This window comes from Pagrus major, chromosome 10 (assembly GCF_040436345.1).
Source record: "Pagrus major chromosome 10, Pma_NU_1.0".
Taxonomy (NCBI): Eukaryota; Metazoa; Chordata; class Actinopteri; order Spariformes; family Sparidae; genus Pagrus; species Pagrus major.
Window position 1 is genome coordinate 3,018,839 of NC_133224.1, and position 21,762 is coordinate 3,040,600.

General features: G+C 42.5%; 2 protein-coding genes across 2 annotated transcripts; one reads left to right on the forward strand and one right to left on the reverse strand.

Annotated features, from left to right (window-relative positions):
- Positions 1–6,022: 6,022 nt before the first annotated feature.
- On the forward strand, positions 6,023–9,374 carry coro2ab (coronin 2Ab). Its single transcript, XM_073474760.1, has 13 exons — positions 6,023–6,223; positions 6,455–6,571; positions 6,662–6,811; positions 7,006–7,206; positions 7,285–7,401; positions 7,505–7,609; positions 7,713–7,809; positions 8,083–8,198; positions 8,282–8,372; positions 8,459–8,583; positions 8,796–8,963; positions 9,047–9,115; positions 9,298–9,374. Exons 1-13 carry the CDS (start codon positions 6,023–6,025, stop codon positions 9,361–9,363), a joined length of 1,623 nt encoding a protein of 540 aa, XP_073330861.1. The 3' UTR covers positions 9,364–9,374.
- Positions 9,375–10,545: 1,171 nt separating this feature from the next.
- Positions 10,546–17,231, reverse strand: LOC141003428 (acidic leucine-rich nuclear phosphoprotein 32 family member D-like). The gene is made up of 7 exons (XM_073474761.1): positions 17,065–17,231; positions 14,798–14,947; positions 13,920–14,042; positions 13,519–13,711; positions 13,306–13,403; positions 13,040–13,109; positions 10,546–12,417 (listed from the first exon to the last, which is right to left on the reverse strand). Exons 1-7 carry the CDS (start codon positions 17,116–17,118, stop codon positions 12,341–12,343), a joined length of 765 nt encoding a protein of 254 aa, XP_073330862.1. The 5' UTR covers positions 17,119–17,231; the 3' UTR covers positions 10,546–12,340.
- Positions 17,232–21,762: the final 4,531 nt, after the last annotated feature.

The following is a 21,762-nucleotide window of genomic DNA, read 5'->3' on the forward strand; positions in this document are numbered from 1 at the left end:
TCAATCTATGTGATTGGCTAGTTAGATGCTGGCTATCTACCTTTTTTTCAAAAGTCTGTGACCTGAAGTGGTCAAACTTTTTTATTTCAACCAAAATGATATAATGAATCAATACTGCCTACTGTAGCTTTAATTCTGTGGCTGCCCATTGTTGAAATTGCATTATTATTATGATTATTAATATGACGATGGTTATTATTATGATTATGATTATTAATCTTGACTGTTGTTACGACCCCCTACAGGAGGAACTCCAGATGAGGTTTAACATAAGACAATCAAGCCAGTTGCAATCAAACCAAAAAAAAAACCCCTTAAACAACCAAACAAACAAATAAACTGTTGAGCTGTCAGAGCTGGGTGCTATCCCTCTCACACAAAGGAACAACTAAACCTAATTGAAACAAAGACACGAAAACTAGACTACCGCACCCATCAGATAAACATAAAACAAAACTTAATACCCCAGCCAGCCTCATCAGCCACAGTGGCACATCCTGGCCAGCAGAGGGGGGGCATGTAACACTGTTCAATGGTCCTGCATTTGAATGTAATGTTTTAAAGAATACTCATTATTTGATTTACTAACTGTTTTACTGATTTTCTACCATAAATTGGCAGCTCATGTATTATAAAATCATTCAAATAATGATTTTTGATTATTCACTTCATTTTGATAATTTAGTAAAACAACACTTATGTCTGTGGTTGCCCCTTATTGAAATTATTTTGTTTTTTTTATCTTGGCTATTCACCTTCAAAGACATTGTCAGTGAATCAATTGAATGTAATGATTTTTTTAAAAGAATTGTCATCTTTATTTCATATACTGTGTGTAATGTTTGTTCTATAATTGATGTGCAGCTCATTTAAATTATATTAAAATCAATCAAAGCAGGTTTTGTTGGTTGTCAGTTTCAGTTTATTCGCCCAAAATTCACAACACGTGTAGAAACAACTAGAAAATCTGTACAGATATCCAATGAAAAAAAAAATCTGGTTTCAAAACCCTGAATTGTTGTTTGATTGTTAGCTTTTTGTTTGTGCAATTCAGTTTTGTCATATTCATTGGTTACAGTTCAGAGAGTGTGGGATTTGCATAGTTTCAGAGGGAGAGAATGTCACATACACAAATGTCTTCTCATTTGAAGAATAAATACATATATGGCACAAAATGGCAGAAAAGCACAGACTTTAAAGGTCCCATATTGTATCAAGTGGGGTTTCCATATATTTTTTGATTATAAAGCAGGTCTAGGTTCGGTCTAAATACCATCAAAGTATCAAAAAACACAATCCAAACTGTCCGATTTCAAAAACAACACACTGACAGAGCTGATATGAAAACATGCTGGGCGTTCCCTTCTCAGGCCTGTGAGAGCTGACCAATCAGAGCAGACTGGGCTGGTCATTTAACGTTAAGGCATGTGAACATTTTTAAAAGTCAACACCCAAAAGTGAAGCACAGAACTGAAAATGAGATTAATATGAGACCTTTAAATAGATGATTTTTAATCATGACTATCAGCTGAACGGGCTCCACAGGACGTCTCAAGTGGACTGTCCAAAAAACTCAAGCTTGCAGGACAACTATATGAAAGCATCATATGCAGTGCATTAATATGAAACTGTTATTGATATGTTTGTAGTTTTCTTCTGCAGAGCCTTCTTCAGCACCGGGATGTTCATCATCAGCGCCTCCTCCAGCTGGTCCGTTTCCATTAGGACCTCCTGGTTGTCAGCTGGTGTCAACAGATCTGAAACCAGCTCCTGCACGTCAGCATAGGCAGCGCCGTGGGTTTGAGCCCTGCGCCGGATGCTACCGAGGACCAGGTGGAGAGGGAGGTTCAAATTCAGCGCCTCGCGGACAATTTCAGAGTTTTCTGGAGAGTTCCCAGGCAGGATGTTACAGCACCTGGAGAAAACAGAGGTGATAATGATGAAGGTGATGGTACTGCTAGACTTCATAAGGACTGTCTGAAGTTTTCAAGCAACATCACATTGAAGTTTGATTTGACTGTCATTTCTTTAATATCTATTGCATTTTTGGTAGTTTTTAAGTTCTAACTCCAAGAGACCTATTTAGATGGTCTGCAGCGCCAAGCACGTAGGTTTGGTTTTGATATTGGTGGGGACAGAGGACATCACAGATATGGAACTACAAAGTATTTGCAAAGCGCAAACCTGCTGGGAGGTGTCTGGGTTTCTGTTGACACCACAAGGCCAGAAAAGACAGAGAGGAAAGCACATGTGGTTTTAAATGTGGTTGTCAGAACAAAACCAAAAAGTTTTCCTCCCACGGCTGTATATAACGGAGCTATAGCAACCACACACACACACACACACACACACACACACACACACACACACACACAGAGAGAGAGAGAGACACAGACAGACCCTTAATCCCCTTAATTTAAGACCTTCAAGTTAATGTCTGAGGAGTTTTCTTACCACTGTGTGATTCCCAAAGCATGTGCTTGTTGTCCGGCAGTGGCAGCCATGTGTTGATCCTACACATGACAAGCACAACAAAACTTAGCCAGACTGACTGGTGTTGACAGATGTTGAAGACAATGTCAAGCTGCTCTGACAGTAAGTCTTCTGGCTGTGCCGATTGTAACGATGTTTCTCTGTTACCAATGACCATGAAATATTCAATTCTACCACAGTGAATGAATGAATATGATCTGAGTGAAAGAGGTCTGTCCTCACCATTGGAATGATGCACCTCAATGCCATGGGCCTCCTTGATATTACCGCAGAATGGACAGCCTTTGTGAACATTTACATTTTGTTAAAGTGGTCACACACATAAAGAATGGCATTAATGATTAGATGAATACATAATACATGTCTCTTTCCACACATTTATTGTCTAGAGTCTTTATAAGTAAAATGAAGAGGCTTTTATTTGCTTCCTCACCTAAAGCTCAATCTCAGAGTGAAGTGCACGTTTTAAAAACGAAAAGGAAAAGATGTGGTCGCCCATGTGGTTACTGTTCACTGTTTCCTTAAAGTCTGAATGTCTTCGTTTGGGCTGTGAAATACACTCATCATGCAAAGGTCTCCACAAGAAACCCTTGGTTACTGTGAGGTTGGTCTTACTGATACAGCAAACAAGCAAACAAAGCATGAAGTCCTGTATTTAAACACTTACTTCAAGCATGAACATCACTTAGCCTATAAAAAAATTAAAATCCTAATCCATAGTAGTACATAATAATCCTTGTATTATTAATTTGCATCTGCACCACTAAGTTAAAATCCACCACTGGTTTTGTTTGACCTTGTTGTAATGATTTCTCTTTTCCTTTCGTCTTCATTTAATTAGTTTTTGAACCGGAACATCATTTTTACTATTTTGTAAAAGATTTAACCTTGCCACAAAATATGTGATAACTCTTTAAAACTGCTGTTAATCAGTAAATCAATCAACACTCAGCATTTTCTGTCCGTTATAAACTCTATTGGTGATAAACTTCTCAGTATCATTAGAAGATAGTCAGTTGTCTTACCTCCTCTGCTCTGCACGTCTGATGATAATGTGTGAAAAATCAGACACTGACCATTTATAGGGGGGTCAAACGCTTCCTGTGTGTGTGTGTGTGTGTGTATGTGAGTGAAGTTGCAGGTCTGTTTGTGTTCCATATGAGTGATACTAGTGGCGTCGAGGTGCTGAGAGACTTCATTTGAATAGAGATGAGTCAGAGCCTTTGGTTACTCTTAACTCCATCTGAGAGGGAAGTGCTCGCGCTGGGGCGTGTGGAGGTAGATGGTATAATTAGGCCTACATTATAATGCAGTTGTGTGTTTCTGCATATTATGACTGTTTAATTCAGAGAAAAGCAGACGGTTTTGCGCTACCGCTCAACGGGCTGCTGTGCGCGCTCCCGCGGCCAGAAGTCAGATTCTGGCAGACAATCACTTTTTGGCACGACACCTGCAGCTGTGCTAACAGTTGCCTGGCCAAGTAAGGTTAACGTTATGTCATGTGGTTGCAATTAAACTGAGGTTAAGCTGTTGTTGTGACATTCATAACAAAACACAATATTTACTTTTACTGTGCGGGGAAAAACGCCGATCCCTTCAGTGCATCACCACCTGCCGAAGACACTGGCTGCATTTTGGATTGGAGTGGAGAAAGAGTACCCACTAGTACTTCCATCCTTTTGCCACATCCTGCCTATGCGAGATAGGGTTTTCTGCTGTGGCCTCCATCAAAACCAAATATAGATCAAAGCTGGACATTGAGAATGAACTCAGAGTAGCAATCTCAAAATTGCAACCCAGATTTGACAAGATCTGCAGCGTGAAGCAGGCCCACATCAGTCACTGAAAAGATGTGAGGATTAAAGGTGCCATTTTTGCACAACAAACCTTTGGGTTTTTGTTTTTGTTTTCCTCTCAGGGAATAGGTCATGTTTTAAAACCTAAAACGCAAACATTTCTTATGTACCAAAGGGGGGCCCAGCAGAAAAAGTTTGGGAACCACTGAGTTAGAGCAATGAGCAATTACACAAGTTACACTACCACTGTCACAACGCACACACACACACACACACACACACACAATACTGTTCTCTCTTTGCCACTTGCACAAATCAATCCGTGTGTGTGTGTGTGTGTGTGTCAGTAGTATCGGATGCAGAGGGGTGTTTGTGTGCGTGCAGCCGTGCATAAACCAGCTTGGCTAATGTGGAAGGAGAGGCCAGACGTCATGGATCAGAAGGAAAATGCACACACACACACACACACACGCACACACACTGCAGTGAGAAGTCAGCAGCACACAGCAGACTGAGCCTACACCTTCTTGTACTTTGGCAGGCAGAGGAGGAGCAGTGCATCTGTTGGGTCTTAAAGCAAGAGTCTGATTCTGCATGACTCCATCTGAGGTAGGACAACATCCTTTATTTTTATTAGGGGGAAGTTTTTAAAGGCGGTTCACTTCAGTGCCTTCGTTACACCTCTTACACCTCTTACATCTGGGTGACGCTTGGACATCGGTCAGTCAGAGATAAAAAAGAGAGACTGAAGTTAAAGACATTGTGATCTGAGCCCAGGTCGGTACTCAACATGTGCAACTCATCAGAGATCAGAAAGAAGAGGGATGTCTCACTCCTAACTTCTGTTGTGAGAAAATGTTTAGATGTTTTGGATGCATCTGGTGAGGTGTATGAACTGCTGCTTTCTGATGTTCCCTGTTGTTTCCTGCCCGCACGCGATCATTTCGGTGTAAAAGTGATATTAGAGAGTTTATAGTAGCGACATCATATCAAATGTAGAAGAATTGATTAGGCCAGATTGATTTACAGAGCGACAACATGAACACAGATAAAACATGCAGATGAAAAGTCAGGTGAAGTCTCGTCGTCCACAAAACACTTCTGGAGCTTCACAGTAAAACAGAGTTGCAGCGTTCTGCTGAACAACTAAAGCAGCTGGAGACAAAACATCAAAAGGCTCCGTACAGCTCGTCTGCTGTGATCCAAGTCTCCAGGAACTGTTCCTTTAACTGATGCAGCTTCATAATATCCAGATTAAATTATGTGGAAAGCTTTTTTCTTCACTCTCTTCTTCCTCTTCCTCTCCTCTTCTTCCTCTTCCTCTCCCTACAGTAAGCTGATCTGTTGCAGTAAAGGTCAAAGGTCGGGAGGAATTTGTAACAACAGGAAGTGTGTGTGTAACCGATGAATCTTTAATAACGTGAGCAAATTGTTCTGGACGGTGGATTTACCTGCACGTGTGTGTGTGTGTGTGTGTGCGTGTGGATGCATGGTTAAGACGTTATTGAAGAAATTGATTTATTATTGATAAGATTATGAAAGCCAATAACAACAGCTGATTGCATTATTGATTAGAGCAGATAATACGGCTGCTGTTCCACAACACTATTATGAGATTACGTACACACACACACACACACTGTTCTGTCTTTGTTCATGTTTTATTAAATTGCTAATAAAGTTTTTTAAAAAACACCTTTAAACTTCCTGTCCTGGTACTTCCTGTCCTCCAGATGTCGTGGCGTTCATCTTTCCGCTGCTCAAAGTTTCGCCACGTGTTCGGGAAGCCGTCCACCCGGGAGCACAGCTACGACGGGGTGCCAATCACACGCAGCGTCCATGACAACCACTACTGCTCAGTCAATCCCTGCTTCATCGCCGTGGTGACGGAGTGTGCCGGGGGCGGGTCCTTTTTGGTCCTTCCCATCCATCATGTGCGTAGTCTTTAGTCGTCATTTCCTGCTGTTTGACACGACAGGAAATGAGGAGATGACTGGATTTGTATTTTTTGGCAAACTGCTCCTTTAAGTTAAAGATCTGAATACCTCCTCCAACGCTGTGAAAGAATAAATAATGTTTTCTCTACTCGCCTATGCAACAATTATTAATTTGTTTGCTCTGAGTTGCTGCTGTGACCGAAATATTAAACATTTTTGCTCCCTCAGACCGGCAGGGTGGACCCTCAGCACCCGAGGGTGTGCGGTCACAGTGGAAGAGTTCTGGACGTCAAGTGGAACCCGTTCGACGATCACTGCATCGCCTCGTGCTCGGAGGACTGCACCGTGAGCACGCTCCTGGTCATATTCAGAGTTAACTCGAGACATCTTTCTGTAGGCGGCTTCATAAAATGAGCGTCCTGTCTGTGAACGCAGGTGAAGATCTGGGACATCCCGGTCTGTGGCGTCCAACAGAACCTCACCAAGGCCAGGAAGACTCTGATTGGTCACTCCAGGAGGGTGGGGCTGATTGAGTGGCATCCGACAGCTGAGAACCTGCTGCTCAGCTCCGCCTACGACTACAAGGTCAGGCACCTCGTTATCTGACTCAACATCTAAATGTGTCCAAGATCATGTCAGATTTCGGACGATGTTTGGTGATTTTAGCTTCTTTTTGCTAATTGAGCTTCCATTGGGCAATTAGCATTTTGCTAACGAGTAGAAACTGAACCACTAAAACGGCTCAAACTAAGATAAGTTCTGACTTCGTCTCTCTTTAGGTCCTCCTCTGGGACGTGTCCCAGGCAGGCACGGTGCTCAGGTACCCGGTTCGAGTGGTCCTGATGCCCGTCTACCACCGCTACCCGTCTGACACGCTGCTGCTGTCTGTCAGCTTCAACAGCGATGGCAGCAGGCTGGCTGTCACGTCCAAGGACAGACGGGTTCGAGTCCTGGACCCGCGGACAGGAAAGATCCTACAGGTGTTTTGAAGCGTTACGAGTTTGTTTTGAAAAAAAAAGAAAACAAACTTTGTAACGATGCTCCTGATGTCCCTGCAGGTGTCCAGCAGTAAGTCCCACAGGGCCAATAAAGTTTTATACATCGGAGGTTTGAAGATGCTTCTGTCCACTGGCAGCTCCCCTTGGAACCACAGACAGATCGTCCTCTGGGATCCTGTGAGACACACGCACTTCTACATGAACCGATTGATTAGTTGAATTGATTGACAACACAACTATAATATTGTTTGCGTCTCTTTCTCACTCCATCTGTGTGCAGGACGACTTATCGGAGCCTCTGTACGAAGAAGATTTGGACGGGTCAGCCGGAGTTCTCTTTCCGTTCTACGACCCCGACACCAACATGCTCTACTTGGCCGGAAAGGTCCTACAAAATAAATACCAGCAGACATTTTCCCACTTTGGATTCACTTCACCACGAATCTCTTGTTTGAGAACAAACGGTGTGATGCATTTGTGTGCTTCAGGGTGACGGGAACATCCGGTACTACGAGCTGAGCACTGAGAAACCTTACATCAACTTCCTGACGGAGTTCAGGTCCCTGCTGCCACAGAAAGGAATCGGTGAGTGTTTGTACACAACATCAAAACCAAGACTGTTTTCTTGATGCTTTACTTTTTAAACCCTAAAACTGCCAAAACGTAAATCTGAGGTCAACTATAGCAAGTTGTAGCACTGACACCACCTTTCACTGGTTGCAAACTAACATTACTTACGGAAACAGAAAGTAAACAAGTCAGCGATACCATTTTTTAAACGTTGAAAGCTATCTTTAGCTATACCACGTCATAAATAGACTAACTCTTAATTTCCTTCGACCTCTGACCTTACTTTAGGAGTGATGCCAAAGCGCGGCCTGGACGTGAATGCCTGTGAGGTTTTCCGATTTTACCGTCTGATTGCCATCAAAGACCTGGTCGAACCACTGTCGATGATCGTACCACGGAAAGAGGTTACGTTGACCTCTTTTTTCTCATCATGTCGCATTTACAGAGGACAGAACGTGAACAGTACAGATTTACTTTGTCCTTCCAGTCAGGTGTTTTCCAAGAGGATCTGTACCCGATGACAGCTGGAAACCAGGCGGCCATGACGGCTCAGGACTGGCTGTCTGGGATCAACAGAGGTCAGTGATGAATAAAATGGCTGACAGATGCATGCATCGGTTTCTCTCAGTGATCCACCGTAACCACCCGTCTCTATCTCCATCAGGCCCTGTGCTGATGTCCCTGAAGCCTGGGACTCGAGTAGCCAACCCTTACCCAGAAACCCCTGCTGAGAAGGGGCTCGTGAGGCAGTTGAGCTCCCTGAGATTCGAGATGGGTCCAGCTGATGGTGCCGTGACCAGGACAGATCTAAACTTTATGGAAGAGGTAGATGACTTGAACAACAGTGGGTTGTCTGTAAAGATTACAGCTGATTTCTTGCAATTAAAAGCGATGTTTTCCCTGTTGCAGTAGCTCTGACTCAGAGTCAACCCAGCTGGGCTAAAACTTTTGTCCAGCTGTTTTGTTGCTGTTGTATAAACCAGCTGATCATCTCTCTTGAGGCTTTCCTGGAGGAGCAGCTGGCCTACCAGGACGCTAAATACCTCAGAGAGGTGAGCGATCTGTCGGGCTGGCAGCCAGATGAGACCCAGATCCCGCTGTGGACGTACTGCTGCACCCCACACTGCTGCGAACCTGCAGAGAGACCGCCGCCTACGACCGAGAGCGAGGTGAGGTGTGAATTTATGACACGTGTACATGAGAATACAAGAGTTTCTCCTCTCGCTGCCAAGAAATTCATGTTTTATTTCAGCTCCTGCAGGCGTTTTACAGACAGCAGGACGAGATCAGAGGCCTGAGAGAACAACTTAATCACAAAGACGTGAGTAAAGACACACAGGGCAGTCGGCCAACATCTATATATCATCCTCCAGAATCAAAACCAAGGACGCATTTTGGACTGATCAGGATGCAAATTGATTACAAAAATGATAAAATACTATCAGCTATAGCCCTGTGATGTCAGCAGTCCAAGGCTGCATCATACGTTTGTTTCCTGTGCAGGCGAGGATCACTCAGCTGGAGCTGGAGATCAGAAACACCAGGAACAACATGAGGGCGACCTTCTGATTCAACCAATCACAGCTCACGTTGCTGTTTAGAGCCTGGACCAATCAACACTTCCAACCAATAAAGCAAAGACCACCGACATCGCTACTTGTCAGGTGTTTGTTTACACTTTCAGCTGGTTCTGGTTAAGTTCTTTATAAAGTGTGTACGTGGATAAGAAATGCGGTATCAGCAGCTCAGGTAAATTATAGGTGAGCAATGAGTATGTGTGTCGTTGAGCTCAAGCACAGAACCCTTTCTTGGCCCAGGAAGGTGTGCTTCGGCCTGGTCCGGTTGCTCATGCACAGGCACAAGCACGGGTACACAACGTGGACGCGTATGTACAAGAGGTAACCGTAAAAGTGAGTGCAGGCCAGCGGGGGACTGGGGAGATGCTTTGGCACGGTACGGAGCAACCGGGCCAAGTGCGAGTGAGCCCTTAAACTCTTCGTGGGGAAATTGAGAGTAGCAGATTCATCGAGCATCCATGGACTGGACTCATTCTAGCACGTCTAACGTATTTCAATCGGATTGAGATCTGGAGAAGCCCGGTAAACACCTTTAGCTCTTTCCTAACCCACTTGGAAACTATTGTTATCCTGCACTTGTCGACCCAAGTGCACTTAATACTTCCTGTTTCTTTTCAGCTTTCTGTTTGATTAGGTTAAGCAGACATACATAAGTGGTTAGATTTAGATAAACAGTGTTGGTTGAAATGGACCCTTTCACAACATAAAACATGCTACAAAGAATAACTTCTCCTACATATGGATATTTCCTGTCTTTTCCCAGGGTGCTTTGCTATCAGAATACAAAAGCCGGGTCAATCAGTAGCACTGATGCATCTCCAACATGTGCTCATGTACAGTACACGAGCACATGTAGCCATTGATTAGAAAATCAGCTAGCTGGTGCCCCTTGCTGGAAGAAGTAGGTAATGGCAACACTGAATCAGCTTAAACATATTTTGCATTTCTTTACTGCAACTTCTTGTTGCTCGTCAGCTGAAGTATTGATCTGGCTCTACTTCAGTGACTTTCTGTCTTTGCATGGTCAAGATTACAATTTATTTTTTAACATATTTACGTCCAAATACCTGCAAAAGTGTCAACAGAGCAGCATTCGGCTCTGCCGACGCCGAAGAAGCTCAAAGTGGGTCGAGTGTATCGCGGAGACAAAAGGCCAGAGAGGAGACGCCAGGAGCAAAATGTTAAGATTTTATTTACAAAGTCCTTTTTGTGTGTTTTTTTTGTTTGTTTTTCCTTTAACTTACAGAAAGTAAAAAAAAACAAAATAAAAGAAAAAACAAAACCTCAACTAGTCAGTGTAAGTGTGAAGGATCAACTGGATCTCTCTACTGAGCAGGAAGAGAAATGAAACGAGAGGCAGAGAGAGAGAGAGAGAGAGGGAGAGAGAGAGCGAGAGAGAGAGAGAGAGCGAGTGTCCCCAGACAACCATACAAAATTAAACAAAAACAATTTCTCTGAAAAAATATTTCTTTTAAAAAGCTCTGTTGGCAAAAAAGAGAGAACACAGTTTGCCCTGAGCGCGCTCGGCCTCGGGGGGGAAACGGGAAGGTGGGTGGAGGTTTTGTCGGGAGGGGTGTTCACTTTTGGTTTGACCGTCCGTTGATGACATCACAGTGCCTGTCGGGAGCGCGGTGATGACGTCGTAGCTGCTGATTCAGTCCCAGAGAAAGGCGATGTTAAAGGGGAACACAGGAATGATGGGAATCGAGGGGTTGGTCTCCTCCCGTGAGCCTCCGTTCAGTCTCCTCCTGCAGATTTTGCCTCAAAATTCAAGCGTGTACGTGAAATAACTGTCCCACGGTCGTTCGTAAAGGATCTGACATTGTAAATTGATTTGAAAAGTTTAAATGACCAACTTTTCTTGTTATCGAGATAGTTTGTGATCTAAGAAAAATTACAGAAAACTCAAGCTTATCATGTTTCGATCACAAAATAACTCAATCGTGACGTCGAGTGTCTTCAGAAATGTCGTCTCAGGACTCAGGAGCTTAGTAATGGAGATGCGTTTACGTCTCGTTAACAAAGTAGGAAACTGGAGCTCAAATTGTCTCGAAATTCCTCGATTTAATTTCCTGAGGCACAAAAATTCAGTTGATGTGATAAATCTCTCAGTAAGTGTCCCGTTGTACCTGTTGACATAATTAAGATGCAGAAAAATAACAAGTTTTTAACTCTCATCCGAGGTTCTGGTTTGCAAACTCATTGTTTTTTTATTTTAGAACGGAAGCCACAATCACCAAAGTCCAATTTCCTACATATTCTCTGCCAGAATTAACATCAAAAACCAATAACAGAAATCAACCGATCCATATTTCTTCTGGTTCACGCTGCTCGACGACCCTCTTTATTTTCTGCACTGGTTCGAAAGCTTCTAAAATGAGAGGATTTCTACTCGTTTGGTCTCAAATGATATTTAAACGGATTATTTGGGGGTTTTGGGCGGTAGGTTGGACATAAGACATCCAAAGTCGTCTATTTCTGCTCTATAATTTTCACAAATTTCAGGCTTTCTACTGACAAAACGAGACGATAATCGGCAGCTTGATCGTCGATCTGCGATTAAAATAACCTTTGGATGGAGCTTCAATCAGTTTTGTGAATTTAAAGATGCCAGAAAGTTATAATCACGTCAACAGGAACTTCTTCTAGGACACTTTTAGGGGAAACTTGTGTGATTAAAAATGTTTGTTCATCTGTGGTATCTAACGGTTTCTGCTGCTGCTGAGGAACATTTGGGATTCATTATGAATTTTATAAATTAACGGAAGTTGCCGACGGATGTTTCAGTCTGCAGGAGAGGAGCTGACGAGGGTCCAACGAGAGGAGACCTGTTTTTAGAGATGGAAAGCAGCCCAGGAGTCGACCGAGTGAGTGGAGGGGTTTGAGGAGGAGGAGGAGGACGAGCGTTGGTGGGGGGAGGGGGAAGAGGTCGGGGAGAGGGGAAGGGTCTGCGGGGTCTTCAAGGGTCCTCAATCATCATCTTCATCGTCCTCGTCATCAGGGTCCCTCTTCCTCTTCTCGCCTTTGGCTGGAGACGAATCCTCATCTGCGGAGGAGAAGCCAGAGCGTCAACAACAACAACAACAACCAGATCAGGGTCAACAGGTTTTCAACCACTTTGAAATTATTATTATCAGGTTTCTACAGTTTCCAGACACTTTTCAAGAGTTTCCAGCACCTCACAGTAGCAGCAAATTATAAATTACTACGGGTGAATAAAGGAAAACAAACACATTTCCTGTTTCAAAATGTGTCGCCTCCCTTTAAGTAAACTTGCATCAGCTGAGGCTCACACAAGAGATTTACTATGAAAATAATGCAGTTACAATTTCAAGCATTTTTTCCAAAACCCGAGAACTTTTCAAACCTTGAAAACACATTGAAGATCAAGCGTTCAAGGATTTCCAGCACCAGTAAGAATCCTGTACATCTCAGATTAAACCCAGGATTTCTTACAATGAATCTGTTTGTTTCATTGTATATTCTCATTTCATGTCGAAATATTTTTGGTGTGGAAAAACTCAAGTTTTTAAAAGCATTTTCTCTTTTTGCCACCGAAAAACAAAGACGATGAGTCTGTGAGCTCGTGTAGGAGAAGTAAAAGACAGTGCTGCACACAGCTGATGAAGAGGACTGTGTGCAGGTAAAGGAGCCACATTGTTACTGACCATCATCCTCCTCATCGTCATCATCGTCGTCATCATCCTCACTGTCCACGTCTCCGTTCACCTCTCCTTCCTACAGAGAGAAAAGTCAATCCTGTCAACTCAACACGTAGAGAATCGAAGCACACAGCTGCAGGACGACTGTGTTTCGTGTGAGTTAAAGAACACGAGCCAGAAAACAAACTAAGTAATTAACTGATTTTGCTGAAACACTTTGAACAAACAGCAAAATTCTGCTTATGAGAAGCGACAAAAAGCTCCAGACTCACCTCATCGTCAGCACTGTCGTCATCATCATCGTCCTCTTCGGCCACTACATCCTCCTCATCCTCCTCTTCCTCCTCCTCGAAGTCCTCTGACTCCCCCTCTGGAATAAAGAAACACAAATGATCGATAACGTGCAGCCGAGGCCTCCGAACGTGACGGAGGGAGGACCGTCACCTGTAGTTCGCTGAGAGCGGCAGTGTGAAAGCAACGCTCACCTTCTCCTTCTTCGTCCTCGTCCTCGATTCCATCTCCCTCTCCGTCGGAGTCGGACGCCTCGCAGTCGTCGATGTCGTAGCCGTCCAGGTAGGTGAGCTGGGGGAGGAGCTTGAAGATGGACTCTCTGTAGTCGGCCAGGTTGGTCACCTCGCAGTTAAACAGGTCGAGACTCTTCAGCTGGGGCAGCTTTTTCTGGTGGAGCAAACAGACGCGATTACAGTCGAGTTCAGATACGACTCAGGCGTGTGTGAGCTGACCAATCACAGCAGACTCTGGGGCCTTAAAGAGACAGGAGCCAGCAGGCGACTACAGAACTGGCGTTTGAACTCATCCCAACAACATATACCGCCACGGTCCAGTCGTTTAAACTGTGTGAGGTCCGGGGTGAGTGAAAACCCACCAGTGGCTCCAGGGTGCTGATGTCTTTGAACTTGTTCCCGCTGAGGTTCAGGTGCGTCAGGTTCACCAGCCGCTCCGCCAGGACCTCCAGACCGCCTGATATCCTGTTGTCACTCAACTCCAACTGCACAGACGAACAAAGAAAGATTTATTTTATGTTCTGTGGAACTGAAACAGCTGAGTAACTGTTTAAACATTTTAATGATATTTTTTTAAACTTAAGGCCGCATGAGTAGAGAACAAACATCAAGTCTTCCTTTGCAAATTAGAGCAAAATCATTGGGGTTTAAACTTTAGTTATTTACGGTTCTTAAGGGTCAAGTGTCCTGATTCTTTGTCACTAAAGCTGCAACTTAATATTTTCTCAATTAATCATCAGAATATGGGAAATTAATGTTGATCATAATTTCCCAAAGCCAAATGTAAAAAACTTTTAATTGCTCGTTTTATCTGAAAAACGATCCAAATCTCAAAAAGACTTTCACAGGGTCGTACAACAATTAAAGCTCTTTTAAAAAAAGTACCTAACACAAACATTTCTGGGCTCAAAAGTCTTCATCATCACATGTAAACTGTTATAAATGCAACTGTGAAAACCAAAGTTAACAGAAATCCTTTACACCCACAGAAACCACAATATGAATCATAGTTTTTATTCATTTTTTCAGCTCATAGGTGGAGGAGATTGTATAAACGTGTTTAATTCACTATGACAGAGAAAAAGCATCAAGATCTCCCATCTGAGCAGCTGGAAACAGAAAGTTTGGTACTAAAGAAATGATCAAAACAGTCCATTGTATTTCCTCTTGACCGAATAATAATTCTGCTGTTCATGACGCATATTATCGCGTCCAGTCTGCGTGCGTTCGCTTCGTTTACCTTTTTGAGTTTGTCCAGTTTGGGGATGTCTGCTACGCTGGTCAGGCCGACGTTGATGAGGCTGAGCAGCTCCAGGTTCGAGAACTCTTCTGTGATTCCTTCAATCTTCCCTTCGCCAGTGCGACAGTTATCCAGAACCAGCTCCTGGACCTGAGGGCGGGTCAGGAAGGGGTTCGAATGAGTGTTTTTATACCGATAACAATATGTTGCACACAGACTTTATGAAATGTAGAGCTGTTGGCACGTGTAGTCGTGCTACAGATCCGTTTCTGAAGCACTTTCATTTCCTGATTTGACGGTCGTGGTGTCGTGTGACTAATCCTGATAGTCACTTTACCCCCACGAGCTCCGCTAATTACTGTGAAAGACAATTTGAATATTACAGATGGCATCAGGTGAAAACCACCGTATCTTACTAGAAGATATCAGGACTAGAACTGTTCTGGTACTGACCGGACTCACAACTTTCTTTGTTTATTTCTCCCTCTGGTATCGATTCTGAGGCTGCAACTAACGGTTAATTTCATTGTCGATTATCTAAATCTACTAATTGATTTGTTTTTTGGTCTGTAAAAGAAAAACGGGTGAAAAATGTCGATCAGTGTTTCGTCCAAAAACGCAGAGATACTGAGTTTACTGTCGCAGAGGAGGAAAGAAAACAGAAAATATTAACATTTAACAGGCTGGAATGAGAGAAGTTAGATTTATTTTTCTTTAAAAAACTACTCAGGCTGCTTAATCAATCATCAAAATAATTTCTGACTGATTTAATAGTCTACAACTAATCGATTAATCACAGCGGCTCTAATCAATACATATAAAAACAGCTTTTGAAACATTATCCAGCTCTGATCAGTCAGTTTATTCATTACTTAATCAATGAAGTGCTTGTTCCATAAAATAATTAGATTAAACTACAAATCCAGCAAATATCAACACCTCAGAAGCTGGAACCAATTCATTTTGGGGCATTTTGAGATGATGAATCAGTGAGTTTGTCATGTTTTTATAGCTAATTAATAGATTTAAAGTATCTGCGGCCTCTTTAACATTAATTTCGCGGTCTAAAGGTCATAAAAACACGAACATCCACCCCAGGAGAGGAGCTCCGGGCTGCGGTGCGGGTGGAAAGGACTCCTGCGGGCTTCATGATGGGACGGATCCCGGCCGAGCCTCTGTTTATAAACTCCACACACATGTGACGCGGCTACGTTAGCTCCCATGCTAGCTCCCTGCTAACTGCTGCACCGCCAGTCTCCTACTTATCACCCCCCAAACAATGAACCCGTGAGTGAGTCCGGTGCTGAAGGACACTGGCTGTGAGGTGTTTTATGAGTAGTCACGTTAATGAAGGCGACTAAAGCAGAGAGAAGCGTTAGCGAAGTAGCCGCGGTAGCTAGCTAGCGTTAGCACGCAGCTAGCTACGCGCCCTTAGCACCTTATGGACTCGGGCTCCGACTAATCTCTGGAGGCGCGTTAATATTAACGTCGATTTTAATTAATAAATAATAAAAAAAAACACAATATTGACCAACTTGACGGAGACGAGTTTGCAGTTGAACAAATAGCGCGTGACTGTGAATATTTTTAGCAGTTTAACAGTTTGTAAACCGAAAAACAATGACGCATTTCCTGCTTTACACGATAAAAAAGCGATATCGTGATGAGTCATTTTTACGCCTGATAACGTGTTAGTCGGCCACTTATTTTACGACTATTTAACACCACAACGCATTAAAGTCCGCGGGCAGAACAATATAAAGTCTGCGGGGTGTTTAAGTCGGAGGCGGCTCGGTTATAAACCGTGTTACAACTTAGAAATAATGCGGGTCCAGACATTAGCCGGGCCCCGGCAGACGCGGATGTTTATTCCAGTGCACACGCAGGAGGTCAATGCACGTTTTGTCGCACTGGCATCGTTTATAAAACGATAATTAACAACGTGCAAGACAGTTTTGAGCTGAATGAGGGAGATAAGTGCGGACGTGAAGCGGAAAACAAGGCGGTAAACAGCTGCGCAACTGGGCTGTTTACCTCCGATTAAACTAACGACCTCCGGTAGCGGATTAAACATTAAAAACGCCCCTTATTAAACTGTTTCCCGGACTTTTACTCCGCTTCAAACGTAGCGTCGGATGGTAAATAGACATTTTGGCACTTTTCGGGAGCTGCAGACACTCTGCCATGTGCTCGCCAGTCGCCACCCCTCCTTCTCCGGCCGGTCAAGTTTACACCGCATAAACAAGACAACAACCCGGGTCACTCACTTCTGTCGGCGACCGGTGCCTCAGCTCTAAGTTGACCCTCTTCTTCATGTCCATTTTCCTGTGGTTTTGGCCTGAGTTCGGGGTCTCTGCGATGCGAAAAAACTTGTTTCTCCTCGATCCTCTCTTCAGTATCAACACGCGGAACCAGTGTGAAGCTAGCTAGAGTGAAGATATAAGACTTCCGGGTAAGACTTCCAAAGTAAAGTTCAGCGGAAGCGCCGTGGGGAAAAATACGTGTGTGCGGACGCAGTTTTACGCCGTATACGATCGAGAATACTTTTAAGTTTACGTTTATATTTCAATATCGTACAAAGCGGGTTTATTTCCTGTATTAAGGTGTATCACTTTATACATTGATTGTGAAGGCTGACTAACGTACTTCCGGTAGCTGCCTCTCTCTTCCTGTCGAGCTTGACGCGGGTGAGACGTTCCAGTGTCGTGTGTGAAAAGTGGGTCAAGCCGTTCGTAGCTTTTAAATGCCCCGAAAAGTATCGGAATTTTGTACTTTCACAGCGCACATTGACGACCGAAACAAATGAGTAAACCCAAGATGAACTGTCAAATGAATTATGTTTCATTAAATGCAGAATGAGATATAGCTATCAAACATGCTCCAAAGCTGGCTCAAATCCTGTTGGTTTGATTGTAATGCGTGTTCATTTTTGTTTGAGTCAGCTTATCTAAACTCCTCCTCTTCACTCTTTCAGCACGCTTGGTTTTACAAGTAATTGTCAGAGAACGGTAAAGATAAAACCATGAGTCACTGGGTCTTTCTAATTCAATTTCTGATTAAAAAAGACGTGGTTTTGGGTCGAAAAACGGGAATTTATAGATTCCGAGGCGCACGTGAATGCATCATAAGTTGGTGAGTAAATGGAGGGAAACGGCAGCGAGGAGGGAAACAAGTCTCCACGGCGCCATCGGCGGCCATTTTGGCTCATTACACTAAAAAAACAGTTGATGGCTGCGTTCAATAACAGTCAGGTTTTCTAAGACAACAACAGCCATCGGTGGAAGAAGTATTCAAATCATTTAGTTAAGTAACAGAAGCAATACCACGGTATAAAAATACTCAAGTAAAAATAGGCTACTGCATTCAAAACTTCCACTTCCAGAAGTATAAACAACAAAAAGTACAACACAATACAGTGGAGCTACAGTCAGTGTTACAATGCTATAATTATATTACTGGAGCTAATTATTAATGTATTAATATATAAGCATGTGATGTTGTAGGTCAAGGCTAACTTTAATTACAGTTCAAATTAGCCTTATGCTATATAGCCTAGCATAAAATTGTACAGCCAGGGGTGCAGAACAGATTGGAGTCTTGTTGTCTGCGGTGTGTCATCATAGTGTTAATTCTTTATTGTCATTACATTGTAGTTCATCTTCACGACAAGCAGTTATACATACAGTGGTCTTAGATTATATCATCATCCAATACGAGGAGCGCAACAGTTAGTTAGTATCACAGCTAGGTTTTTCCATTGACCACGCCCCCCCACACCCAAACCCCCCCACACCGTCGTACACCCCCTCCCGTCCTCCACATCATACACCAATGTATTGACAATCGTCAAATACGCCACAGGTGCCGAACCAATAAATAGGACGCAGGAATAAATAAATAAATAAATAAATAATCAACTGAATACATACAATACATAAATAAATATCAACAAGGTGCGTATGTACTCGCATACGCACACGTAGCTCACCAGAAGACACCAGGTTCCATAGGCATAGGGGCTTAATTTATACAGCCACAAGGCATTTAATGTAACACAGCCACAGGTCAGACCAAGGCCACGCTAACAACGTCCTGAAAATACGTAGCTTGTTTCTTTAAAGCCGCAAGCAACCCCAAGAGCAGACTCAATCTGATTGGTTCACGTAAACATCGGTGGGCGGGGCCTAAAAAGAATCAGTTTTTCGTGAAAGGTAATAAAGATAATTCATTGGTTTTGTACAAATTAGGTGTTAAAAAGGTCCCATAATGTAAACATTTTCTAGTAGACACCCAAAAAGTAAAGAATGAAGCTAGTAGTTTCCCGTTTTCACTCTTTATGCTAAGCTAACTAGCTGCTGGCACTGGTGTGGTTCCAGGTGTGCAACTTATTTGGTCCCAAAAAAGTCCAACTAAACCTTTTCATTGGTTGCACTGCTGCACCAGAAGTTATTTCGCTTATTTTCTAAATAATCAAGTTTATGGCAATTTCTTGATCTGTGTGACTTAAATGAAGAAAAACATGTATGTGGACCTTTATTCCTGTTTACAATCATTTACACAGTGTGTTCAAAAATTAAAATGTGAATTATTAATTAAATTATTTGCTGGTGCATCTAAATGGAAAAAGTTAGGCGCACCAGTGCAACCAGTGTGAGCTTTAGTCTGGAATGGCTAGCTTCTTATTTATCGTACAGATATGAGAGTTGTATCGATGGTCTCGCCTAATTCTTGGCAAAAAAGCGAGTAATTGGTCATTTGGTGTTTTACGGCTTGATTAATGGGTTATTAATGTAAAATGGCCAATTTCATTTAGCCAAACTCCTGACTGATTATCTTCAGTGTGATTCCATTTGAGAATCAAACTTAAATATAATATGGAGTTTTCAGATGAATTTTCGATTTTCTATTATATTATTAACAGTCAACATTCAGCGGCTCCTGAATATAAAGTCACTCTTCTCAAGCCAAACCAATGAGAGTATTTCTGCTCTGCGTGCTGCAGCGTAAGACAATCTAAGTTGAAATGAAACTCTGGCAGGTAACATGGCCGAGGTCTGCCTCTCACTTAGGTGAAAAGGGAAAATGGAGCGTAACACTGTACAAGTCCCTCATTGAGGTTAGAATACATCTCGCCATAGAGGGCAAATCAGCAGAAACGAAAACACAAAAAAAAGAAGAGAAGAGCAACAAAGATCCAAATGAATAAAAACATTTTCAGGAAAATTCAAAACAGTCTTAAAGCACTTTGTAATTTAAAGAGGAGCGCTATACAAATATAGCTAAACCAAGTCAAAACATAAAAAAAACCAATAACACAGAAACCGAACATTAGAAAATGAAGGGCTCACTGCAGCGCGAGAAAAAGCCACCAGGACAAATATCTCCCTTTTTTTTTTTTGTTTGTTTTGAAGCCATCTCAAACAGCAGACGTAAAGCGGTTCAGTTGCATGCAGCTCACAGACTTTTCCACAGGCGGACTCAGAAAATCAGGTTTCAGACTCAGATCACAGAGACGGAACAAAGAAAATTTAAAAAAACAGCGAACACAGGTGTGCTCCGAACCCCCGTCTTTTACAACCACCTGAAACACAAGAACAGGTGTGAGGAGAGAAGATCAACGAGTTTTACTGTTTGTGATTGTATTGTTGTTGTCACGTGTGCTTTGGCAATGGAAGAGATGTCTATAAGATCTAAAGCTGATAGATAGATAGATAGATAGATAGATAGATAGATAGATAGATAGATAGATAGATAGATAGATTTGACTGCAGTTTTCCTTCAGAGCCATCTCCTCCTCATTTTATTGTTAGATCATCATTTATTGCCTCTTCAGTGTTTATTGTCTGTTGATAGATTATATTGAAAATCTGGTTAAAAATGCACTTTTTTTATCTTTATTACTATTTGTGTCTAAAACACCAGGAACCCTTCAACCTTCCTGTCCTTCAACCTAATATCTAAGAGGGGAAACTACAGGTGAACTGTTTAAAATTCACATTTAGTGAATTTGGGTTTCTAAAAGTCAGGTTCAAAACTTCTTCTTTCATTATGCTGATATATTGGAGTGAAAGGATTTTATGGAGATTTAGGATATCTGTTTTTATCACTCCATGTATCAGAAAATACTGTCAACAGCCATAAAAACTTGTATTGTGACATTATATTTACGTACATTTTAGACCAAAAACACAACCCTGGTTCTCTGATTGAATCTAACTGAATATACGCACCAATCAGCGTTAATGTCTAGAACTGAAATGGTGTTTTCACCTGTAGCGTCTCCTCTTTATAACATATTCTTACCTGCTAAATTATTATTACTGTCAACTCACTTGTCAAGAACCACCACTATATCTTCAACAATGAACTTTGGACAAATGTCTCACTTTTCAGCTTAGCTACCGGCTACAGTAGCATCCTGACACTGTGACATCATCATAGCGTTGGCCGTAACGGAGCAGTATTCAGAATGAGTCAGGATACAAAAGTGAAGTATCTGTACATCTTCTAACTTTGAGCTATTCTGCACAACACTGTATCACAGAGACGCCACTACAGGAGTGTGAAGCGAGAGGCTAGCTGGTTAGCCACATCTGGCGCATTAGCATTAGCCATGCTAGCACAGATTCCTGCTGCTGTGTGATGCTGTAATAAATAAAGCCTGGATAGAAAAACCGTTTAAAACTATTTAATCTCAGTTATAATATTTAAAAATGTTAGCATGGTGAATGAGAGCATTAATCCCATTAAGCTAACTGGTTGTAGCCTACTGTTTGCACCAGACCAGAACCGGCCTTGATACAGCACAGGCACTGTATCCCATCTTTGAAAATATTGTTATGTACAATGGAGTCGATATAAACCCAGCACCATTCTGAACGCCCTTCCCAACAAGTCATGAATAAAATAGTAAAGTCTCAGTTTTATGTTTCGTTTGAACAGAACAACAAATCATAAAAACAGGA